The 20,500-nt window shown below is 45.8% G+C and overlaps 1 protein-coding gene across 6 annotated transcripts in view; it reads right to left on the bottom strand.

Annotated features, from left to right (window-relative positions):
- Positions 1-20,500, bottom strand: part of Scube2 (signal peptide, CUB domain and EGF like domain containing 2) — a 68,912-nt gene that overhangs the window by 25,551 nt on the left and 22,861 nt on the right. For 4 of the 6 annotated variants that reach the window (XM_055607442.1, XM_055607445.1, XM_055607444.1 and 1 more), the window contains 9 exons: positions 18,107-18,223; positions 16,982-17,104; positions 12,416-12,532; positions 11,086-11,208; positions 10,531-10,647; positions 10,189-10,272; positions 8,282-8,386; positions 4,359-4,514; positions 3,789-3,995 (listed from right to left, as the gene is read on the bottom strand). In XM_055607442.1, the coding sequence (XP_055463417.1) occupies positions 3,789-3,995; positions 4,359-4,514; positions 8,282-8,386; positions 10,189-10,272; positions 10,531-10,647; positions 11,086-11,208; positions 12,416-12,532; positions 16,982-17,104; positions 18,107-18,223 (1,149 nt within the window). The remainder of the gene's footprint in view (positions 1-3,788; positions 3,996-4,358; positions 4,515-8,281; positions 8,387-10,188; positions 10,273-10,530; positions 10,648-11,085; positions 11,209-12,415; positions 12,533-16,981; positions 17,105-18,106; positions 18,224-20,500) is intronic. The other 2 variants (XM_055607446.1, XM_055607448.1) reach the window with 1 other exon arrangement.

Genomic DNA, 20,500 nt, shown 5'->3' with positions numbered 1-20,500 from the left:
TCGAGTGGAGAGTGTGAGGCCCCAGGTTGAGCTCCAGAACCATAGGTAGGAAAACATGCTGATTTCTCTCCTGGAGTGAATGGGGCCTCTGCCCTGAGGCCCTTCCCTCCAACCCCAGCCCTCATCATCCTGTGCTTTCTTCTAATACCTATGGGGGTGGTCAACTTTGCCCAGAAGTAGTTATCCAAGTGTCCCAAAGGCCACATTCCCTTTCCTCTGTGTGTATACCACCATGCTTTGCAATGGGGGCCTTCCCTGACCACGTCCACAGGTGGGGAACACGATCCCTCCCTGTTCCTGAGGTATTTTTATGTCACTTCCCAGGTGATTTGCTCTCCATACCCTTGTCATCATTTAATGCATACTCTGTATCCTTGTTTATGGGAGAGAAAGCTGCTTCTTTCTCCCAACACTATAAACTTCAAGGGGGCTGAGACTTCTGCTAGTCTGTCTTCTTCACTGGATTCTCAACAGCTACAATGGTACCTGGCACACAGCAGGAGCTTTGTACTAGTCTACATCTGATATGCATGGTATTGGGCACACAGTAAGAGCTTTTTACTAGTCTCCTTCATGGCTGGAGCCTCAGCATTTACAATAAGACCTGGTACAAAGTAGGAGCTTAATAAATATTCACTGATGAATAAATAACATTTTATATGCTTAAAAGCATATAAAAACAGCAAATTTCAACAGTGTTGGGCAGTGGGATTGGAGAGCACGCTCAGTATTATACATTTCTGTACCGTTTGAAGTATACACCACATTTATAATTAAAAAGAGAAGCATAATGTTTTCCATCCTCCTTGCAGATCATTCAAAACACCTTCCTGGGGCTTTGCTACAGTTTGGAGGATACATGTGTTGAAATTTAATCCTTATTAAGTATTAAAAAGGTAAAAAAAAAAAAAATTCAAGCTAAGGTCTTTAGAGGTAGGGCTTTGGGAAGAAATTTTTAGAATTATATAAATTCATGAGAATGGGACCCATGCGACAGAATGCTGGTGGCTTAATAAGAATAGAGAGAGCTCTGGGTGTGGTGGCACACCCCTTTAATCCCAGCACTTGGAAGGCAGAGGCAGGCAGATCTCTGTGAGGCCAACCTGGACTAGAGAGCAAGTTCCAGGAGAGCCAAGGCTACGAAGAGAAACCCTGTCTTGAAAAAAACAAAACACACACACACACAAAAAAAAAAAACACAAAGAAACAAACAAACAAAAGAATAGAGAGAAGAATATCAACTACTCAGGAGGCTGAGGCAGGAGGATCAGTTAAATCCATGAATTCAAGGAGCCAGGACCACACAGCAAGACACAAATAGAGCAAAACAGAAAAGATAAAAGGGAGGAGGGTGGATCAAGAGCCACATGTGTGCCCTCGTCTTCTGCCCTCTAAGGCCATGGGCCTCCTTGAGACTATGACCAAAAGAAGGCCATCATGAGATTCAGCCCTTTTACATCTGATATGCAGAATCACAAGCCAAGATAACCCTCTTTCTTTGTAAAAATGCCCAACCTCCAGTGTTTCATTATAGTAACAAGAACAATAATAAACAGAAGCTGAAAATATTGTTTACAAAGAACCAAGGACCATCCTAGGCTTGTCTGTATTGTATGCCAACTAGAGTTCAGAAATATCAGTAAGTCTGAGCAACTTTCAAGAGTCCTCTCCTTCAGCCCTGTGGATCCTAGGGATCAATCTCAGGTCATCAGTCTTGGCTACAAGTGCCTTTATCTGCTGAACCTTCTCACAGCCTCTCAAGTCCTTTCTAATTAGTATACCTGACCCTTCTTTGTATCCACTTCCTCCCTCACTAACAATCCCTGTGCTGTGTTCCCATAGGAAAGTCTTCAACATTGTGCCTGACTTGGTCCATGTTGGGAACCGAATTCATCTGGTTTAGAGGAAGCTCTTGGGAAAAGAAAACTCTTTAAGAAAAATCCCAACCAAATTTAGCTGATAGGCATGTCAGGGACGCATACAACTCTGTTGGGTGTTCTCCCATAGGCTTGTGGCCAAAAGGCCTGAGTTAGTAAGACCTGCTCCTCTTCCTGGGCCTTTGCTCCCTGCAGCACGCCTGTGCTAGCACTGTTAACAAGATCCCTGAAGGCCCACAGGTCTTGATGTTAGTTTTCCTGAATTCTTCACTGTCCCTGATGAACCCACCAGCCCTTACCCCAACAGGCCTGGAAAGGGAGGGGCTGCAATTCAGCTCCCAGAGACCAGAAAGAGGGCCTGCCTGCCTGCTCGCCTGAGAAACATTGCACTCACCCTAGAAAGCAGGGCAGCAACAGCCAGCTCTGTCACTAATTTGGTATGGAGACTGGTGCTCTGAGGATTCCAAATGAGAAGCCAGCCAGCTAGGTTTATTGCCCTCTTTTCTTTTTAAGAAAATCAGCTGGAATAAGAGTCAAGACTATCTGGGAACTGGCCCCTCATGGCTGGATGTTCTGTAAGCGTTGGCAAAGCACCAGATTGGTGTGGTGGCTCTTGCTGAACGTTCTCCAGAATGAAGCTAGCTTCAGTCGTGCCCATGCACACCAACTCCCTACCCCTTTTCCCAAGCTCCAGTGCTCGGGCCTGAAAGTCTACTGACCCTTCAGAACAGACGCCTGCTACTTCTCGGAACGTCACCTTACACAGGAGTGAAAATATTACTACTGCTACTGCTGTTGTTGTTGTTTGGGGGCATGCACGAGGTATATATGGGTTGTATATGTGCGTGTGTACATGCACATGTCTGTGCATACATGTAGAGGTCAGAAAACAACCTAGACTGTTGTTCCTCAGATAACTTTTTTCCAAGACAGGCTCTTCCACTAGGGCCTGGGGCTCTGCAGTTAGGCAAGGCTGGCTGGCCAGAAAACTCCAGTGAGCTTCCATCCCTGCCTCACAGCACTGGGGTACACACGTGCGCTCCCACACCTGGCTTTGTATATGAGTGGCATGGATCAAAGGCAGGTCCTTATGTTTCACAGGGCAATGCTTTACTGCCCTGTGATATCTTACTGCCAGTAGTAAGACTCTAGGCAACTGAACACAGACAGCTACATTCATTCTGTTGCCTCTAGGGGATGCTGACCCTAGCCCTGTAAGACTATCGCTAGGATAAATGTTACATTCCTAACAGATAAGAACCAAAGCAATCGCACTTATCACTGTAAAGAGGGAACTAAGTTCCCTCTGTGAGGCTTTTCAGGCAGTGTCTCTAGAACTGCACAGAGCAAATCTCACCTCTGGCCACCCGAGAGCCTCTGGCTGGATTTGGAGCCAATTATTTGCTCTGAAACATACACACATCCACAGACCAACAACACATCAGGGAGCCATCTCTCCTTAGAGCCTCGGCCTAAAGCTCAGGCATCTCCAAGACACCTCTGCAGCCTCTGGTGTTGCCTTTGCACAAAACTAAGGGCAGGAATGAGTCCATTCATTACTACCAGGGGCCAAGCCAAAAAGTAGTGTAAAGACTCAGGGTGCCTTGCATCCTGCCCTAGCCAGGCAGCATTGCCAACCCTGCATTTGCTTTTCTGTCCTTCAGTTTCACAAACACTGCCTACCACAGGCAGCAAACATGTCAGGTATGAGGAAGGACAAGGTAGTTACACCTCAGCTCCTGGGGAGCCCCAGGGTGGTGAATATACAGCAGCTACAGGTGAAGAAAAGCATCCAGAGTATTCTCTGGAGTGAGCCCAGCCAAAGAAGCATGGTCCAGGCCTGTCACTGGCTCCCTTGTGTAGGTGTCTGGCTGGGCAGATCTGTCATTAATCACACTTTGGGCTACTCACCACACTGGCTTTCTTCATGGCCCTGGCCCACTCCACAGGTCTCCTCCTGCTGTTCCGGCACTCTGGGGGACTTGTTAACCACGTTGAGGTCCATGCCTGGGAGCTGCAGGTGCAGCTGCTCCCGGAGGGCAGCCTTCTTGAGGGTGCGGATGGCCTTCCGCAGCCGCTTCTCTGTCCGCTTTACCATGCAGCTCAGATTGCAGGAAGCTGCAGGAACAGGGTGGGGTGAGGGGACAGCAGCATGAGAGGAGCCCTCAGGCTGCAGTGAGGATGTCCAGTGACCCGCCAACACCCCAAATTCCATGGAGCTGGGAACCTAGCAGCCTGGGCAGCATTCAATCCAAACACAAATTTGTGCGACCCAAATGGCAACTTTGGGTTTTATGAAGGGGGGGGCTCCATCAGGTTCTAAACCAATTTAGTGTAATTTGTAGGGTGAAAATCAAACAGGAGATACTTGAGTGTTTATGCTAGTTTCTGTCCTCCTCCCCCAGAATGATGGAAAATGAAAGGCAAAGAGAAAAGGAACGAGCCGAGAAGCCTGGCACCACAAATGGCTTTCAGACCAACCTGTCACCTCCTTTTTGTAAGTTTCCCGTTCAAACTCAACCGTGATAAATATTTCCTTAGGGGTGCTCGGTCGGCCAAGGGCTCCTGGGACTCGCTTGACAGAGCTGCACGTAAGGTTTGCGTACTGGAAGCTCTCTTTTACTGAGCTGTGCCTCTCTGTATGAAGAAACAAAATGATCGGGAGCCAAGTCCTGGCAGAGCACAGAGCTGAGCATTCACGAGAGCTCAGTAAACATTTCATTACGACCCTCCAAGGACTGAGGGATTCACTCCACGTGCCAAGCCATTGCCAGCCCTAAGCCTGAAGCTGGGACATCTTCATTCCTATGTAGCGTTCCAGCCTAGCTCTTTAACACTCTTCACGGGTAAAGGCGGACTGTCTCTCACTGACCAGCCACATATGCAGAGGATGAGAACCAGGGGTTAAGGGCTGTTTGTACTTTATTTGTATGACAGTTAGTGAAGTTGGTGGGTGTTCTCACGGTGGCTTTTCCCAAAGCTGGACTGGATAACCTGAGCAGATGCCAAAGCTTCAAACGGAATGAAAGGAAACCAACCCCTGCTCTCATCCAACCAACCTTGGTGCAACTCCACCCCACAGGGAGCAACAGAACAGACATCAGCAGTGATGCCTCGTTTTAAACAGCCTCCAACAGTAAACGGCACAGAGGTTCAACAGAAGCAAACAGTGTCATGAAGCCGTCTGTGGCAATGGTGGGGTGTGGCAATGATGTACCTTGCACATCCCTATTCTTGACTTTCTGGTGTCCCCTCTGCCCAGTGCTTCTGGTGAATCTCTTGACTCTCAGTAGATAAAACTGAACTGAACTAAACGACAAAGCAGGACAGTGTGTCCACAAAATCTATTCACTTGTCTTTCTAGAACTTTTTTACTGAACTAAAGTCATCTGTTCCATAATCTTCAATTACAAAGCAACAGACAATAAGGGCCAAAGGAAGAGACAAATTCAATTTTCTGCATATGTGTTTTCCCCCAAACATACATTTTATAGTTTTAAAAAACATTTATTTTTATTTTTTTATATATGCGTATGTGTGCCATATATGGGCAGGTGCCTAAGGAGGCCAAAAGATGATGTCAGATGTCCTGGAGCTAGAGATACAGGCAACTGTCAGTGCTGGGTGCTGGGTGCTGGGAACTGAACCCATGCCCTCTAGAAGACACAGTGCTCTTAATCTGAGCCACCTTTTTCAGCCCTGTTTTACATTTTTAAAAGAGCTAATCTTAGAGCGTAAGTAGGCATTAAATTTGAACTTGTTTTCCTTTCAACTTTTCCATATCTATGTGAAAACCATTTTTATGTTATGTACGTTGTATGTACATATATGTGTAAGGTTACACATTTGCCATGGCTCACGTGTGCCATGGGTAGGGGGTGCATGTGGAGGTCAGAAGACAACTTGCAGGAGTTAGTTCTCTCTTCTATAGGTTTGGGTCCTGAGGATCAAACTCAGGCCGTCAGGCATGGCAGAAGTCACCTTTACCTGCTGAGCCAGCCCATTGGCCCTAAAACTATTTTTATCTGTTTATTTTGTTTTCATACAAAGTTCACTCTGTGGTCCAGGCTGGCCTGGAATTCACTGTGTACTCAGAGCCCACATTAAACTCACACCAATCTCTCCCCTTGGGCCCCTGGGTGCTGGAATTACAGACGTGAGTCATCATATTTAGCTTAAAGCTCTGTATTTTGAAGTTTGGATTTACTGAAAAGTGCAGACTTCTTACATGCCCTCCTTTGAGCTCCCCCTACTGTTAACATCTTACTTCAGACCAAATCTGTCTTTAAATAATACTTTGCTGGGCTGGAGAGATGGCTCAGTGGTGAAGAGCCCACATTGTTCGTGCAGAGAGGACCAGACTTTGATTCTCAGCACCCACATCAGTTGGCTCTCAAGCTCTGCAACTCCAGCTCCAGACTCATGCACATACCACATACATACCCACACAGGTACACATGACTGACAGTAAAAATCAATCTTTAAAAACAAGTGATGCTTGGGGCTGGAGAGATGACTCCATCAGTAGTTAAAAGCACTGGCTATTCTTTTAGAAGACCTAGGTTTGATTCCCACACCCACAGTGTGGCTCAGAACTGTCTGTAAGTCCAGCTCCAAGATATCAGACACTCTCTTCTGGCTTCCTTGGGCACCAGGCACATGTGTGTGCGCAGATAAACAGCAGTCAAAACACCTATACACATAAAAACTAAAAAAAAATAATAAGTACTTTCCTAATTTAAAAGTACAAAAAATTGACTCAGCCCTAAACAGGACATGTATATCAGTCCCGTGAAGGACCAGGAAATATCTTGGAAGAGTGGATAGAAGGAATGTAAGAGACAGAAGGCAGGGAAAGGAGTAGTGAAATACTTTCTTCTGACCACCACATAGCCGATGCTACAAGGTGTCGTGATCTCACAGCAGCTGCAGTGACCTGGAAGGGGCCTACCAACAGTCAGTCATGGCTCTCAGAGGGGCTCGTGGGGCCCTATCCCTCCCCACTGAGCTGTGTGATGAGTCTGAGAGAGGAAGAGCCCTCCTCTTCAGCTGTGTACTCACTGATGAGCCCAGCACCTTGCTCAGCTCCAAAGCCACAGGCGTACAGATGGCCCTGGTGAAACTCAGTTGGTCACAAAGCAAAGCAAAAAGACACGGCTATGGGAAATTGACTTGTAGGGAAGAGGAGAAGGGATAGGAATGGGAAGAAGGGGAAAGAAGGTGGAGGGGTGTCAGTAATCAGAATGCACTATGTACATGGATGAAATTTTAAAAGAACAATTTCAATAAAAGCTACAGAAAAGTGTGAATATAAAAGGGAATATGAAAAATGCAGAAAAAAAAAAAATCACCCAGCATTCTCCCACCCAGACACAATACTAATAATATAGCCAACTCTCCCTGTTGAAAAGTTGAAGCTTTTCCTTCAACTTGACTTTTCTTAGATACAATTTTGTTTAGCTAGACACTTTCTATCTCTTTTTTGGTGTTTTTTTTTTGTTTTTGTTTTTGTTTTTGTTTTTTGGAGACAGGGTTACCCTGTATAGCCCTGGCTGTCCTGGAACTTGCTCTTTAGACCAGGCTGGCCTCAAACTCAGAGATCCATCTGCCTCCCCCTCCTGAGTGTCGGGGCTAACGGTGTGTGCCACCACACCCAGCTACTATCTCAGCCATGTTGCAAGACATTTTCCTATGCTATTAACATTCTTTGAAGACATATAATTACTAGGTGACTGCTCCATCAGTGGGGGCAGCAAACTGCATCTTGATTATTAACCAGCAGGCAGTCCAGAGTAACTAGGATGTGCGTTAAGTTAATCTGTTTGAGGGTAGACCTCAGAAGAGTGAAGGAACTTCCTAATCCATGTCTCAATTTATTTGTTATGATGGAAAGGAAAACTAGGGAAGAAAGAAGTGCATTAGATTTGATTGTTTGGGTAAGTGCAGTTTTTCTTGGATGGCATTTGTTCTGCTACAGCCAATGGGACCACAGTTTCCAAACACCAGAGCAGCAAGAATGTTGGATATCCTATCTTTGTTCATCAGTGTTATCATTTTCTGAGTCAACCCCATTTCTTCCCATAGTGTATGCTTCAAACCAACTCTGAGACTGGAAACGTCAACCCGACATAGTCAGAAGTGGCTGGTTCATCTCAAGCCCATTGACCCATGTGAACTCTGAGATTTCTCCAGAGCTTCAACGATGACCTCACAAGGACCTCCCGAGGTATCACCCCAGAGCTGCACAGGAGTTAGGGCAGGCCCTGCTCCCCTTAGAGAAAGAAGTTCCTGAAGATTCTGAATAGCTCAGTGCCATGTGACGTGTGCACGCAGCCAGCTGCAGCTCAGCTGTCCATTACCCACCGTGCAGGCAAGCTCCCTGCGCCAGCCATCTGATGCCGTACCTGGTAGTGCTGGTCGCAGGCCCTCGGGAGACAGCTTGGCCTTTTGCAAACTACACTTGCCTTCATTTAGTTTAAAGGTTACACTTGTCCTGACGGTGACGACATCTTCAGAAAGAAATAAGTAAGAGAAATTACCTCCATAGGCAAAAGAAGAGAACACCCAGAAGATGATGGCACACTCCCCCTGGCTGGGTCTCACTATGTAGCCAGTGAACCCCTCTTAACCCTTGAGATGATCCAATGAAGGTTTGCCTCATGAAGTGCCCGATACCTTGCACAGGTTCACCTGGAACCCCTGATCCATGTCTTAAGGGAGCGATGGATCCAGTGTTTAAATGTAACAGAGAAAGATCCCCAAACGGTCTCCACAGCCAGACGAAAGATGAGGTAGTTTTTGTGCCTTCCTCAGAAGGAAGGCAAGTATCCTCCAGCTCAAAACTGGATAAGATAGTTGAGGGAAGTCTCTGCTGTGTGTGGCTTCCAGAGAGGACATGGCTGAGGGGATGCCAGTCCTTCTGGGATCTGGGGTGGAGTGAGTACAGAATTCTGTTCTCCCAAAATTGTTCTTAACTATATGTTGGGCTGGAGCCCATGCCTCTATGTGAAAGCCCTCTGATTTGTGAAAACATCAGCATGTTCCTTAACCTTCCTTATCTCAGTTTCCTCATCTAGAATGCACATAATGAAGCACCCGTATTACCAGAATATTGCAAGGATTAAATGAGATAGTGGCAAAAAATATAAATGTTTAGCTGGCTGCCTGGTATATTGTAGGACTGTTAGCTACTTGCTTGCTGATGCTTAGAGCATCCGCTATGACTGAAGAATTAGCACTGAGGGATTTGGTGAACCAGAGCATGTTGTCTCCTCTGGTTTGGTCCTAACACCCATCAGAAAGGGCAGCAAAGAGCAGTGCTTAAGACGCTGAACTCAGACTGTGTGAGTTCAAATCCCATCTCCTCTATTTTTATCTGAGCCTTGTTTTGTGGTTGTTGTTGTTTTGATTCATGAGGATAATAATAAATAATAATAAATAATAATAAAATAATAAATAATAAAATAAAAATAATAAATTGATGCCGCCAACACTTGGGCAGCTGAGACAGGAGGACTGTCATGAATTCAAGGTCATCCTGAACTATATAATACATTCCCTGCTAGCCAGGGTAACAGAGTGAGACATGCACATACATACATAGATATGTATGTATGTAAGTATGTATGTATATGTGCATAGAGTTACAAGTGGATTAAATAGCCTGCTCTATGCAATATAGTGTATATATTGCAATACAGTGTAGCTGGAGTATTTTAACTTCTAAACTACCATCTTGCTTGGGATTTCAAACTTTGGACGTCTTTATAATATAGACATCAAGATATAATGTGGTTCTCAATTTGGATAAGCTTGTGCCAAATTGGCAAATGTGTCTTTATCTAGGAAGATGAGGTGTCTAGAAAACATTGGACTTGTATTTAGTCCTGTGACAAACTGGAATAAGTTCAGGTCACCTTCTTGAGAGAGAATCCCACTTCCCCATTCTGTCCATGACACCTCTATGAATGCCATATGTGCCAGGGTCCCAGACTTGGTCACTACTGGGCCTTTAAAGTGCTCTGGGATAGAGGGAGTATGGATCATGGAACTGTTTTCTCCAGAGCTCTGTGGACCTCTCGTCAATCCAGGCTGAGCAGGACTCCCAAGTACACAGGGGACACTCAGTAAGTATGATTTCCACTGGTGATTTAGGTATCAGACACCACAGCTGTGGGTAAGAACACCCTATAATGTGCTCACGGCATCCAGATAAGAAAAGAGCAAACAAAACTACCCCCACAAACAGCACCTCATGAAAGAAGCCCATGGAACACGACGAGCCCCTGCAAGAACACAGTTTGGTAATTACCCCCAAAAGCAGAGTCATTTGATTTTTGCTGTCTGCTTCTGAGAGAGGAAGAGCCGCAGGTGACAGAGTAGGCCTCTTGCAGTCCTGACAGACAGAATGTGGAATTGTCACAACACATAAGCAAGATGACAGGCTATCCTGACTGCAGCTAAAGTCACCCTCCCACCCCACCCTCACACACTCCACAGAGGCTACTAGAAAAACCACCCTGGACATGGGCTCTCTAAGCATGGGCCACTGGTGGTCAAGAAGGATCTGGTCCAGAACCGGAAGCCCTTTGAGCGCATCTAACACTTACAGGCCCCGCCATGAGAGCCTCCCCAGGGGGGTTATGCCACTCACCTGAAGAGAGGTGAATGCCAGAGTGGCATCTTAGGAAGCACCTGTCTCCTCCACCACTCTTACCACAGTGCAGGGACACACGGGGGGTCATGCTAGTGGGCAGGAAGCCCTTCACTTCTAGACAGGACAAAACACAGGTGCTTAAGGAAAAAGAAGCGTGTACCCAAGTGTGATGAAAGTGGAGCATGCCAAAGGCCCCAAGAAAAGAAGGCAAAGCTGACCCCCCTCCCCAGTGCAGCCTCGCTGACAAGCTGTACCTCCCATGGAGGTCAGGGAAACACTTGTCTGCTGTTCATTCATGCAGAGAAGCGACCGTGAAACAGAAGGACGCTCCAGTCTATGCAGAAGCACAGAGCTGAATGTCAAGGAGCCTGCAAAGTATCTCCTGTTTTTGGACTTGTTAAAGACCAGCTGCTGCTGCTTCAGAAGGAAGGATTCAAAGGGAAAAGTGCACTTTGGGCCCAGGGGCGTATGCAAGCACACAGAGATTGAAATCTCTGGACTTGGGGTGAGCCTGCAGCCACATGGGAACTATGGAAGGATGGAGCCTCTTACCCACACAGTCTTTTTTATTCCAGTGGAGCTTGTACCCCGGATGACACTGGCACTCATAGCCACCCACTGTGTTGACGCAAACTTGCTCACAACCTCCATTGTTGACGCTGCACTCATTGGTGTCTGTGGAGCAAAAATGGCCCCTGTCATGACATTTCTCCTTGAGGAGGAAGCAGTAGGATGAGTCACATGGTTGACCGACTGTCATTTTAGGACTGTCATTGTACTTGACACCTGCTGGCTGCATGCTGCACACTCCCCACCAGCATGAGCCTTGGTTGGGAGGCTTTAGCCATTGACAGAAACACCCAAAAAGGAGCACACCATTTTCAGATGTTCAGACTTGGACCTTGCATGAGCTTTGAAATTGAAACTCTACCATCCTCTGGTCTGCTTACCAAGGGAGAGAGACAGAATTAAGATTCCCTGCTTAAACTGTTTCTACAGTGGAGAGAGAAGAAAAGCTGTGTGTACCTACCCATGCCCATGAACTTGGCACTGAACCCGAATTGGAAGGTAGCTCCCAACCAGGCTGACATCTGTCTTCAAGGAGTATTTCACTGGGGTCTCTTGATAGATGGGGTAGGGTGGAAGGTATGCTTTTAGTTGTGCCAATAATGTGTGGGGAGTGAGAGGGGAGACACATCATTATCTGTTCTTCTCAAACTCAGGGCATGAGGACTGGCAAGAAATGCTCCAGTCAAAGGTCTCCAAATCCCACAGATACTTAGAATCACCAAAGAAACCTCAGGCAAGTTGTTCTAAGGTCTAAATCAATGACAGGTGATTGCCAGGAAAGTAGAGTGAGAGTCAGTTGGCACAAAATCTGATTTATATATACCACAGCCTATTTGATCATAAGGGTAGGAGACATGAGCATACATTGTTAAATAGGCACAGAACGAAGAGACAAAGTCAATGTCCCCTTCTGAACCCAAGCTTGAACCAAGGCTTTACAGCCAATGCCCAGACAGAGCAAAACTACACGTTTGCTGGGTTCCCTGCCAAGCCTCGCTGAAGACAGCAGCATTATCCTCTGCTGGGAAGGCCAACGGGATATTGTCTCAGCACCTGTAAGACTCTCCCACTCTCTGAATATAAGCACAAGTCAATTCGCTGATGAATCCACAGCTGACAGAGCTCAGTTCCTCTGTGCTCCGTTGCGTGCCTGAGGAGCTAACAGGGTAAATGTAAGCATATTCGCTTTGGTGGGTACTTTTCTTGTTGCTACTGTCCAAAACTGTTCCCTTTGCCCCAGAATGAGAAGATAACCCCTCAAGTGTGGCTCTGCTCCCGGGCGGGCCTCACTGTGGAGAGGTAGCCCACTCACCTCCGCAGTGGGTGAAGCTATAGAGTGTGAACCCTTTGTTGCAGGCACAAGCAAATGTGCCAGGGTGGTTGATGCAGCTGTGGTCGCAGGTCCTTTCCAAAGAGCATTCATCCACATCTGTAATGATCAAAGAGGGGAGCTGACACCAGCTCTGCTGCATGAGTAGAGGTGTCTGTGGTAATTCCAAGTTGCTGACCAATAGCAAAACAACATGTGTAAGGACAACTGGTCAACCCATCCTCTCTGATCATTTGTATCAAAGAACATGTTGACTATGTTATAACTATAACCCATAACCACTATAAGTTCCTTGGTTGTAGGTCCTATTGCAAACTTTACTTGCTTAAAGTTCATATGACCTCTTTTGTTCACACTTACATTGCAGGGCTGAGAAATTTAAGCTATATAATTTATTTAAGTTTTTAATCAGCTTGACACAAGGGTCATCTGAGAAGAGGGACTCTCAATTGAGGAAATAGCTCCATAAGATGGGCTGGTAGGAGAATATTATTGCTTAACAACTAAGGTAGGAGGGACCGGCCCTCTGTGGGGAAGATGGGGGTAGGTTATCCTGTGCTGTTTAAGAAAACTAACTGAGCAACCATTGAGAGCAAGCCAGTAAACAGTGTTTCTCCATGGCCTCTGCTTCAGTCCTGGCCTCCAGGTTCCCACCCTGCTTGAGTTCCTGTCCTCACCTTCCTCAGCAATGGCCTGTGATCTGATGTGTAAGCTAAATAGGCTCTTTACTCCTCAAGTTGCTTTTGGTCATGCTGTTTTGACACAGCAATAAAAAGCAAACTAACATAAACAAAGGCAAAGGAGATACCTAAAAATAGTTTCATAACCCAGTTTATAAATAGTAATGATAGCTATTCATTATCATCGCTCTATATTTGTTGGTAAATGGCAAAACAAAAGGAGTAAATGCTTTGGTTGGCAACAATTCTGGTTTCTCTCTTTCTCATTTTTGCCCCAACAGGCCACTTGACCCTGTGTCTTAATGCCCTCTGCATGAAAAGAATACATTAACACGAACCTTCTGTGATTTTCTATAAAAGATGCTGAAACTGGGTTGGTTAAAGTCTAAATTGGATCTACTTGGAAAATCTCTTGGTCTTGTTACTCCTCCCTGTGCCCTCTATATCAGAGGCTCAGAGGGGATACATCTCTAGCAGCGAGTAGAGCCATGCAAACCAGCCTCTGCAAGCTGCATCTAAGAACCTGATTATGTGGGGGTTTTTGTTGTTGTTGTTGTTGTTTTGTTTTTACATCTTACTCCCTGAACTCTTGGGATGGTTTAATTGATGCCTCCAAATAGATAACCCTGGGTCACACTTAGTGGATGACAACCACGCCATTGGGCTGGACCACTTTTCTATACCAAACATACCATGAAAAGCTCCATCAATAAAAAGCAAACATGTTAGCCAGATGTGGTAGTGTGTGCCTGTAATTGTAGCACTTTAGAGGCAAAGGCATTAGAATCACCATGAGTTCAAGGCCGGCATAGCTTAAGGACTTTCCAGGCCAATCAAGACCTGATTTGACTCAAAAGAACAATAACTGTCATTCTCTCTCTGTCTCTCTCCATCTCTGTCTCTGTCTTTCTCTCTCTTTCACACACACACACAAAGTGGGAGGAGGGTGAGAGGAAATAAGGGGAAAGGGGAAAGGAAGCATGGATAGATCAAGAAAAATTAACATAAAAGAGCAAAGTCTTGCAAAGTTCTTCTTTCCCTGGCTTTTTCTAGAAATCCTGACAGTTTCTTCAGCAAATTCACTCTGTGAAAATATTTGTTCTACCAAGAGCAATGGATGGAAAATGAGAAAATGTCAGTTTCTTTCCTAGTACTTGATGCCATTCCTGAGGTCTGTTACTAACATCAGCCAGTTGCTGACAAGGTGCCCTCCTTCAGTAGCTGACTTTGGCTGCTCCCTGTGGATGTTTGCTTTGCCAAAAGTAATGAGATCACTTTCCTAATTCCTTTTTAATGTGTTTACACAGCTTAAACATATTTCTTGTCCTATACATTATGAAACATTGTGTGGAATAGAAAAATTGGCCTTCCAAGTCAAAACGAAGAAAATCACAAAATAATTATCTAGAATTAAATCACTGAGTCTAAAGGAGAATGGATTTGAACTGCCTGGCAAATTATGTATTAGGAACAAAGAGGGAAGGAAAGCCCAGTTTGCTCTGTAAAGTATCTTTTTTTTTAAGATGTTATATCTTTATCTTGTGTGTATGCATGCATTCATGTGTGTGTGTGTGCACATGGGTATGAAGGCCAGAGGTCAGCATCAGGGTCTTCTTGAATTGCTCCCCACCTTATTTTTTGAGACAAGGTCTCTCATTCAACCTGAAACTTGCTAATTCTGCCAAACTGCCTGGCCATTGAACTCCAGGGAATTTCCTGTTTCTGCTGCCTAGGACTGGAATCACAAGCACACACCACCACACTCAGCTTTTGTTTTGTTTTGTTGTTTGTTTTACAAGACAAGGTTTCTATGGGTAGCACTGGCTTTCATGAACTCCCTTTGTAGACCAGGCTGGCCTCAAACTTACATTGATCTGTCCTGCTCCTGCCTCCCTGAGTGCTGGGATCACAGGTGTGCGCCACAATGCCCGGCACCACGCTCAGCTTTGTCAGCGGGCGCTGGAGAACCCAAACACAGATCCGCACACTCACATGGCAAGCAGTTTGCCCACTGAGCCATCTCCCCAGCAATCAGTGTTACATTTTATATTCTGATCTTTAGGCAGTGTTGGGCTTTGCTTTGAGGTTTTTGTGGTTGTTTGTTTGTTTGTCCTGGATCTCTAGCCAGGCTGGTCTCAGACTTGATAAGCAGCCAAGGATATCTCTGAAGCACCTGCTTCTACCTCCCTAGTCCTAGGTGTGGGACACCACATATGGTTCATGCAGTGTTGGGGACCCATTCCAGGTCCTTGTGCATGCCAAGCAAGCATTCTACCAACTAAGCTTCTACCCCTCAATGAGCCCCCGATGCTGAGATGCTAATAAAGTAAGTAAGGCAGCCTTATTCCCAGAAATAATGGAACAAGATAAATAACAGTATTTTCCTGCAACTTTCTTCTTATATGTATTGACAGGACATGAAAGCTGTTAATCTACAAATAGAAATGATGTTTGCCCTAGATTAGTTGTTAACATTGACAACTGCTGTTCACTGTGTGTGGGAAGGATACAGTTGAAAGGGGTCTGTTACAGGCTAGAGAGATGCATCGGCGGTTAAGAGTGTGGGCCACAGGGGTCTTCCCAGAGACTCATACTCCAACCAAGGACTATGCATGGAGATAACCCAAGACCCATGCACAGATGTAGCCCATGGCAGTTCAGTATCCAAGTGGGTTCCATAGTAATGGGAACAGGGACTGTCTCTGACATAATCTGATTGGTCTGCTCTTTAATTACCTCCCCCTGAGAGAGAAGCAGCATTACCAGGCCACAGGAGAAGACAATGCAGCCACTCCTGATGAGACCTAATTGACTAGGATCAGAAGGAAGGAAAAGAAGTCCTCCCCTATCAGTGGACTTGGGGAGGGGCATGCATGCAGAGGGTGGAGGAAGGGAGGGATTGGGACGGGAGGGAGAGAACCACAGGGGGGATACAATGTGAATAAAGTGCAATTAATAAAGAAAAAAAGAAGTAATATATTCAGAAAAAAAAAAAAGAGTGTGTGCCATCCTTACAGAGGACCGACTGGAGTCTGGCTCCCAGTGCCTACAGCAGGTGGCTCACAACGACCTGTAACTCCAGCTCCAGGATATCTGATGCCTCTGGCCTCTGTGGGCACCTGCACTTGCAGGCACCTGCCCCCACACAGACATGTGTATTAACATATTTCAAAGAATACAAAATAAGTCTTTAAGAGGAAGGAAGGAAGGAAGGAAGGAAGGAAGGAAGGAAGGAAGGAAGGGAGGGAGGGAGGGAGGGAGGGAGGGAGGGAGGGAGGGAGGGAGGAAAGGAAGGGAGGGAGGGAAGAAGGGAGGGGGAGGGAAGGGGAAGGGAGGGATGTCTATAATCTTCCTATTAGGCAACCAGTATATCTTCTATTCACTCCTTTTCCACCCACCTCAAAGCAGTCATCCACAGTAAGGGCTGGAGGAAAAGACCAGCTGGTTCTGGATTGGGAATTGACCCCCAACTTTTTGCTAGGTATGAGTGTTATCCAAATCTACAAATTTTTGCCACCAACTTTTGCCAAGCATTCAACTGCAGTAAAATAGATTTTAGAAAAGGAGAAATACCTCTAATCTCAAGATCCAACCTAACCCTGCTGGCATCACGTGCTCTCTTCCCTTCCTAGCAGTGGGTTCCACCGTAATCAGGTCTGACGGGGCCTCTAAGGTGTTCCCTAATGCTAATAGCCTAGTTTCCAAAGTTCATGTGAACTACACCATGTTTTCATTCAACCTAGAATGAAGCATGTAAAATCCAGGAGATGGGAATCCATGACTCCATCGGGAGCAGGGTGAGCCAGTCTCTACCAAGCCAGGACTCATTTACACCTTCCCTGTCCTCAGCTTCCACTTCAGCACATACCTTGGCAAGACTTCTCATCTGTTAGTAATTTAAATCCTTTTTTGCAGCTGCAGTCAAAACTGCCCACGGTGTTTTTGCAGAAATGGTTACAACCTCCGTTTCGGGTCTGGCACTCATCAATATCTGTAAAAGGCAAGCACTAGGAACCAGAGGGCAATCACTGCCTGGCCTCCCCCAAGTCCCCAAACTGCTCCTGTGCCAGCCACTTATCCTCAGAAAGAAAATCAGACTCTCAAGAGCACTCAGGAATGTTCTCTGATGGTTTCAATCTTATAGGCACTTTCTGGTCTGGCTGAAAGATAAGTACCCCGTCTAGTTGACAGTTCTGACTTTCCATGCCGTCAACAAGCACTAAAGGAACAAACTCTGGAAAGGAACGGTGATCTCATGTTTTATTTTATTCTCATCCTCTAATGCCCTCCAAAGGGCATTAGATAAGACAACCTCCATTAGTATCCTTTTTTTCTAGCTTAATGACTAAAGCTATAAGGCACAAGAGCTTTTGTTTTGGCAAATTACACAATGACCAAATGGTCTCAACGTTTTTTAATGATTCCTGATGCTTAATCTTATCTTTCCCCAGTTTTATCTCACAACCAGTTTATCTATTTTTTTTTTTATCATGCTAAAGAACTAACAAACCCTTTGTACTCTTGCCCATAAAAGACCAGCAAGTCATTAGGGTCTGTCTTCATTAGTAAAAGATAGTGGTACAGTTATTCGTTAACTGCTCCGGATAATAATCTTGGCCGTTATTTACATGTAATCTCCAGGCTATTATTTATGATAGGTTGATATTATCTTCTGCCAATGAATGTTCCATAAACTGCTTTTCGCTAATAAGGCCACTTTCCTGAAATGGGTTATCTATCTGATGCTTGCAGAGGCTGACCTTCTCAGCAGCTAGTGTAATTAAGTCGCTTCTAATTATGCTTGCTCAATTATAACCTTCCACTAGCCCAGGGAAGAAAAGCTCCCATCAATATGAATCACATGCAAATCTGGAAGCATTCAAACGGTGTGGAAGGGCAGAATTGCCTCAGTCCTACACAGGAGCAGTTTGGGCCTCCCTCCACCCAGGTCCCCAGCCCCTCAGCCCCCAGCTCCCAGACACTCGAAGGCCACCTTTACATGTCTTCCCATCCAACTGGAGAGTGAATCCAATGGGACAGCTGCAGTGAACACCTGTTGACGTGTCCTTACAGGTGCGATCACAGCCTCCATTGTTGACAGCACACGTTTCTGATGAGAGATGGGAAGGGCAGTTAGAGTCCTAAAGGAGCCCTACAGATAATACTGTTGAAAGCACAGAAGGGTGCTCACAGGCCTACCCCGAGTCTCTGCCACCTACAGGTGAGACACAGGAGAGCTGCTGCTGCATCTCCTCAGGGCTACTCAGCAAACTGGTGACCAGAGGGAAGGTATCACCAATCTACAGAAACATCCTCCACCCACTAAAGGTCCATGGTCACCACAGCCAACAACCTGCTGAGTACAACCACTCAATCTGGCGGGCCAGACTGAGCACAGAACAGGTGATGTACCTTTCTTTTACAGAAGCTTCTCTCATCTGAGTGATGGGCCCAGGGGCTCATCCTGACCATTCCCTCGCTACACACTAAAGACTTTGTCCTTGCAAATACCAATTTACTCACTTGTTTTGCTTTGTTTTCTCTCGCTCTCTCTCCCTGAAAAAGCCTGCCACAGCTACTGAATAATGAACTCTGGAAGTTCTTCATTTCACCTGGTCATTCTCAGCGATAGGTGAGTACCAGTCAGCACTCACGCAATGCTAGCACCCTGACGTCCAGAAACCTCCCTCGCTACCTGGTTTGAAAGCCTGGGGAACAAGCTTAGTACTTACTAAACACAATAGCTATGTGTGCTTGTCTGTATTTCCTCTGAATACTTAGCTACACTGGGATTAAGTAAGTGTTTAAATGTGTAACTCCTCTGGGATGAATAAAATGAAAGCGAAGACAGAAAAAGATGTCAACTATTAAGAAGTGGCATGTCAATGGAGAAGAAGGTTAATCCCTTGGGTCTTGGGGGGAGGTTCTCACAGGGGCAAAGCCAATGTGAACCCCAGAACCCAGGGAGGTCCATGAGTTAGAGACAGGAAGCTCTTCTAGGAGATAAGGATGAAGTAAAAAATAATAGTAATAATAATTAAATAAATAAATTTAAAAATAAATAAATAGAACAGGTTGCCTGAGAAGTCCCCATACCCCATCCCCCACATTCAGCCCCAACACCCCATCCCTAGCCTTAAAACCCTCATCTCCCACACCTTGATACACGGCTCCCACCCCTAAGCTCTCATTTCCAGATAGCCAGGTGACCAGGCCCCAGCTAAAGTACAGCTTACACGCTGGGAAGGTCAGACCATGCACCAGGGATCACAAAGGAGGAAAAGGGAATCACAGTTAGTTCAATGAAAGGCTGGTGCTTGGAGAGACAGATTTTTAAACCCACAATCCCAGACTAGCTCCAGATAGCCAAGGCTACATAGAGAAACCCTGTCTCAGGAAAAAAAAAAAAAAAAAAAAAAGAAAGGAAGGAAGGAAGGGAGAGAAAGAGAGAGAGAAAGAAAGAAAGAAAGAAAGAAAGAAAGAAAGAAAGAAAGAAAGAAAGAAAGAAAGAAAGAAAGAGCTGGGATGTAGCTCAGTTGGGTGTTTGTTTAGCACCCATGAAGCCCTGGGCTCCATCCCCAGCAATGCATCAACTGAGCACGGTGACACATGCTTGCAATCCCAGCACCTGGGGAGTAGAGGGAGGGAGGGAGGGAGGGAGGGGGGACCCGAAGTTCAAGATCATCTTCATCCCTAGTGAGTTTGAGCCCAGCTTGGGCTACATGAGATGAGAGGGGAAGGAAGGGAGGGAGGGAGAAAGGGAGAGAGAGAAAGAGAGAGAGAGGAGAGGAAAATAAGATGAAAACAATGGAGCACTGGTGTCGCAATTCTGATAGAATATTCCTTCCAACTCTGAATTCTATAATGAGCCAAATTTTCAGTGAAGGGTGAAGGAGAGTGCATATAAAGGCATTTGGAGGCACACAAGGTTTTTAGAAACCTTTATCTCATCCACAATATAATGTGACAAAGGTCAAGACAGGGGCTCTGCCAAAACAGGAGAGCAGAGAAGGGGGTTCTTAGGCCCATGGGAAAGTCGCAGCTGACAGAGCTTGCAGGCCAGGAGTTAGGCCCTCCCCAGCAGCAGGAAGCCCCAGAGAGACTGATGGTCAGAGAAGAGAAGGGAGTTAGGAAGAGCTGCTTTAGAAAGCTGTGCCAGCGATTCCGCAAAGGCACCGGTGGGTGGGTCTTAGAAAACAGCTCTCCCATTTGCAACCAGCATACAACGACAGAACATTTCAGGACTTAGATGAACGCTGTAAAATGCGCTCAGTAACGTAAACACTTAGGGTTGACTGAAATTTTGATAAACCGTATTAAGGACATGGGGGAGGGGTGTGTGTACACCTAAGTTTGAATCCCTAGCATCCTTCATTTGGGGGAGGGA

Source organism: Psammomys obesus, unplaced genomic scaffold (assembly GCF_907164565.1).
Source record: "Psammomys obesus unplaced genomic scaffold, mPsaObe1.curated_primary_1811, whole genome shotgun sequence".
Classification (NCBI taxonomy): Eukaryota; Metazoa; Chordata; class Mammalia; order Rodentia; family Muridae; genus Psammomys; species Psammomys obesus.
The sequence above is the reverse complement of the archived record's forward strand: the minus strand, read 5'-3'. Positions and strand labels throughout refer to the sequence as shown.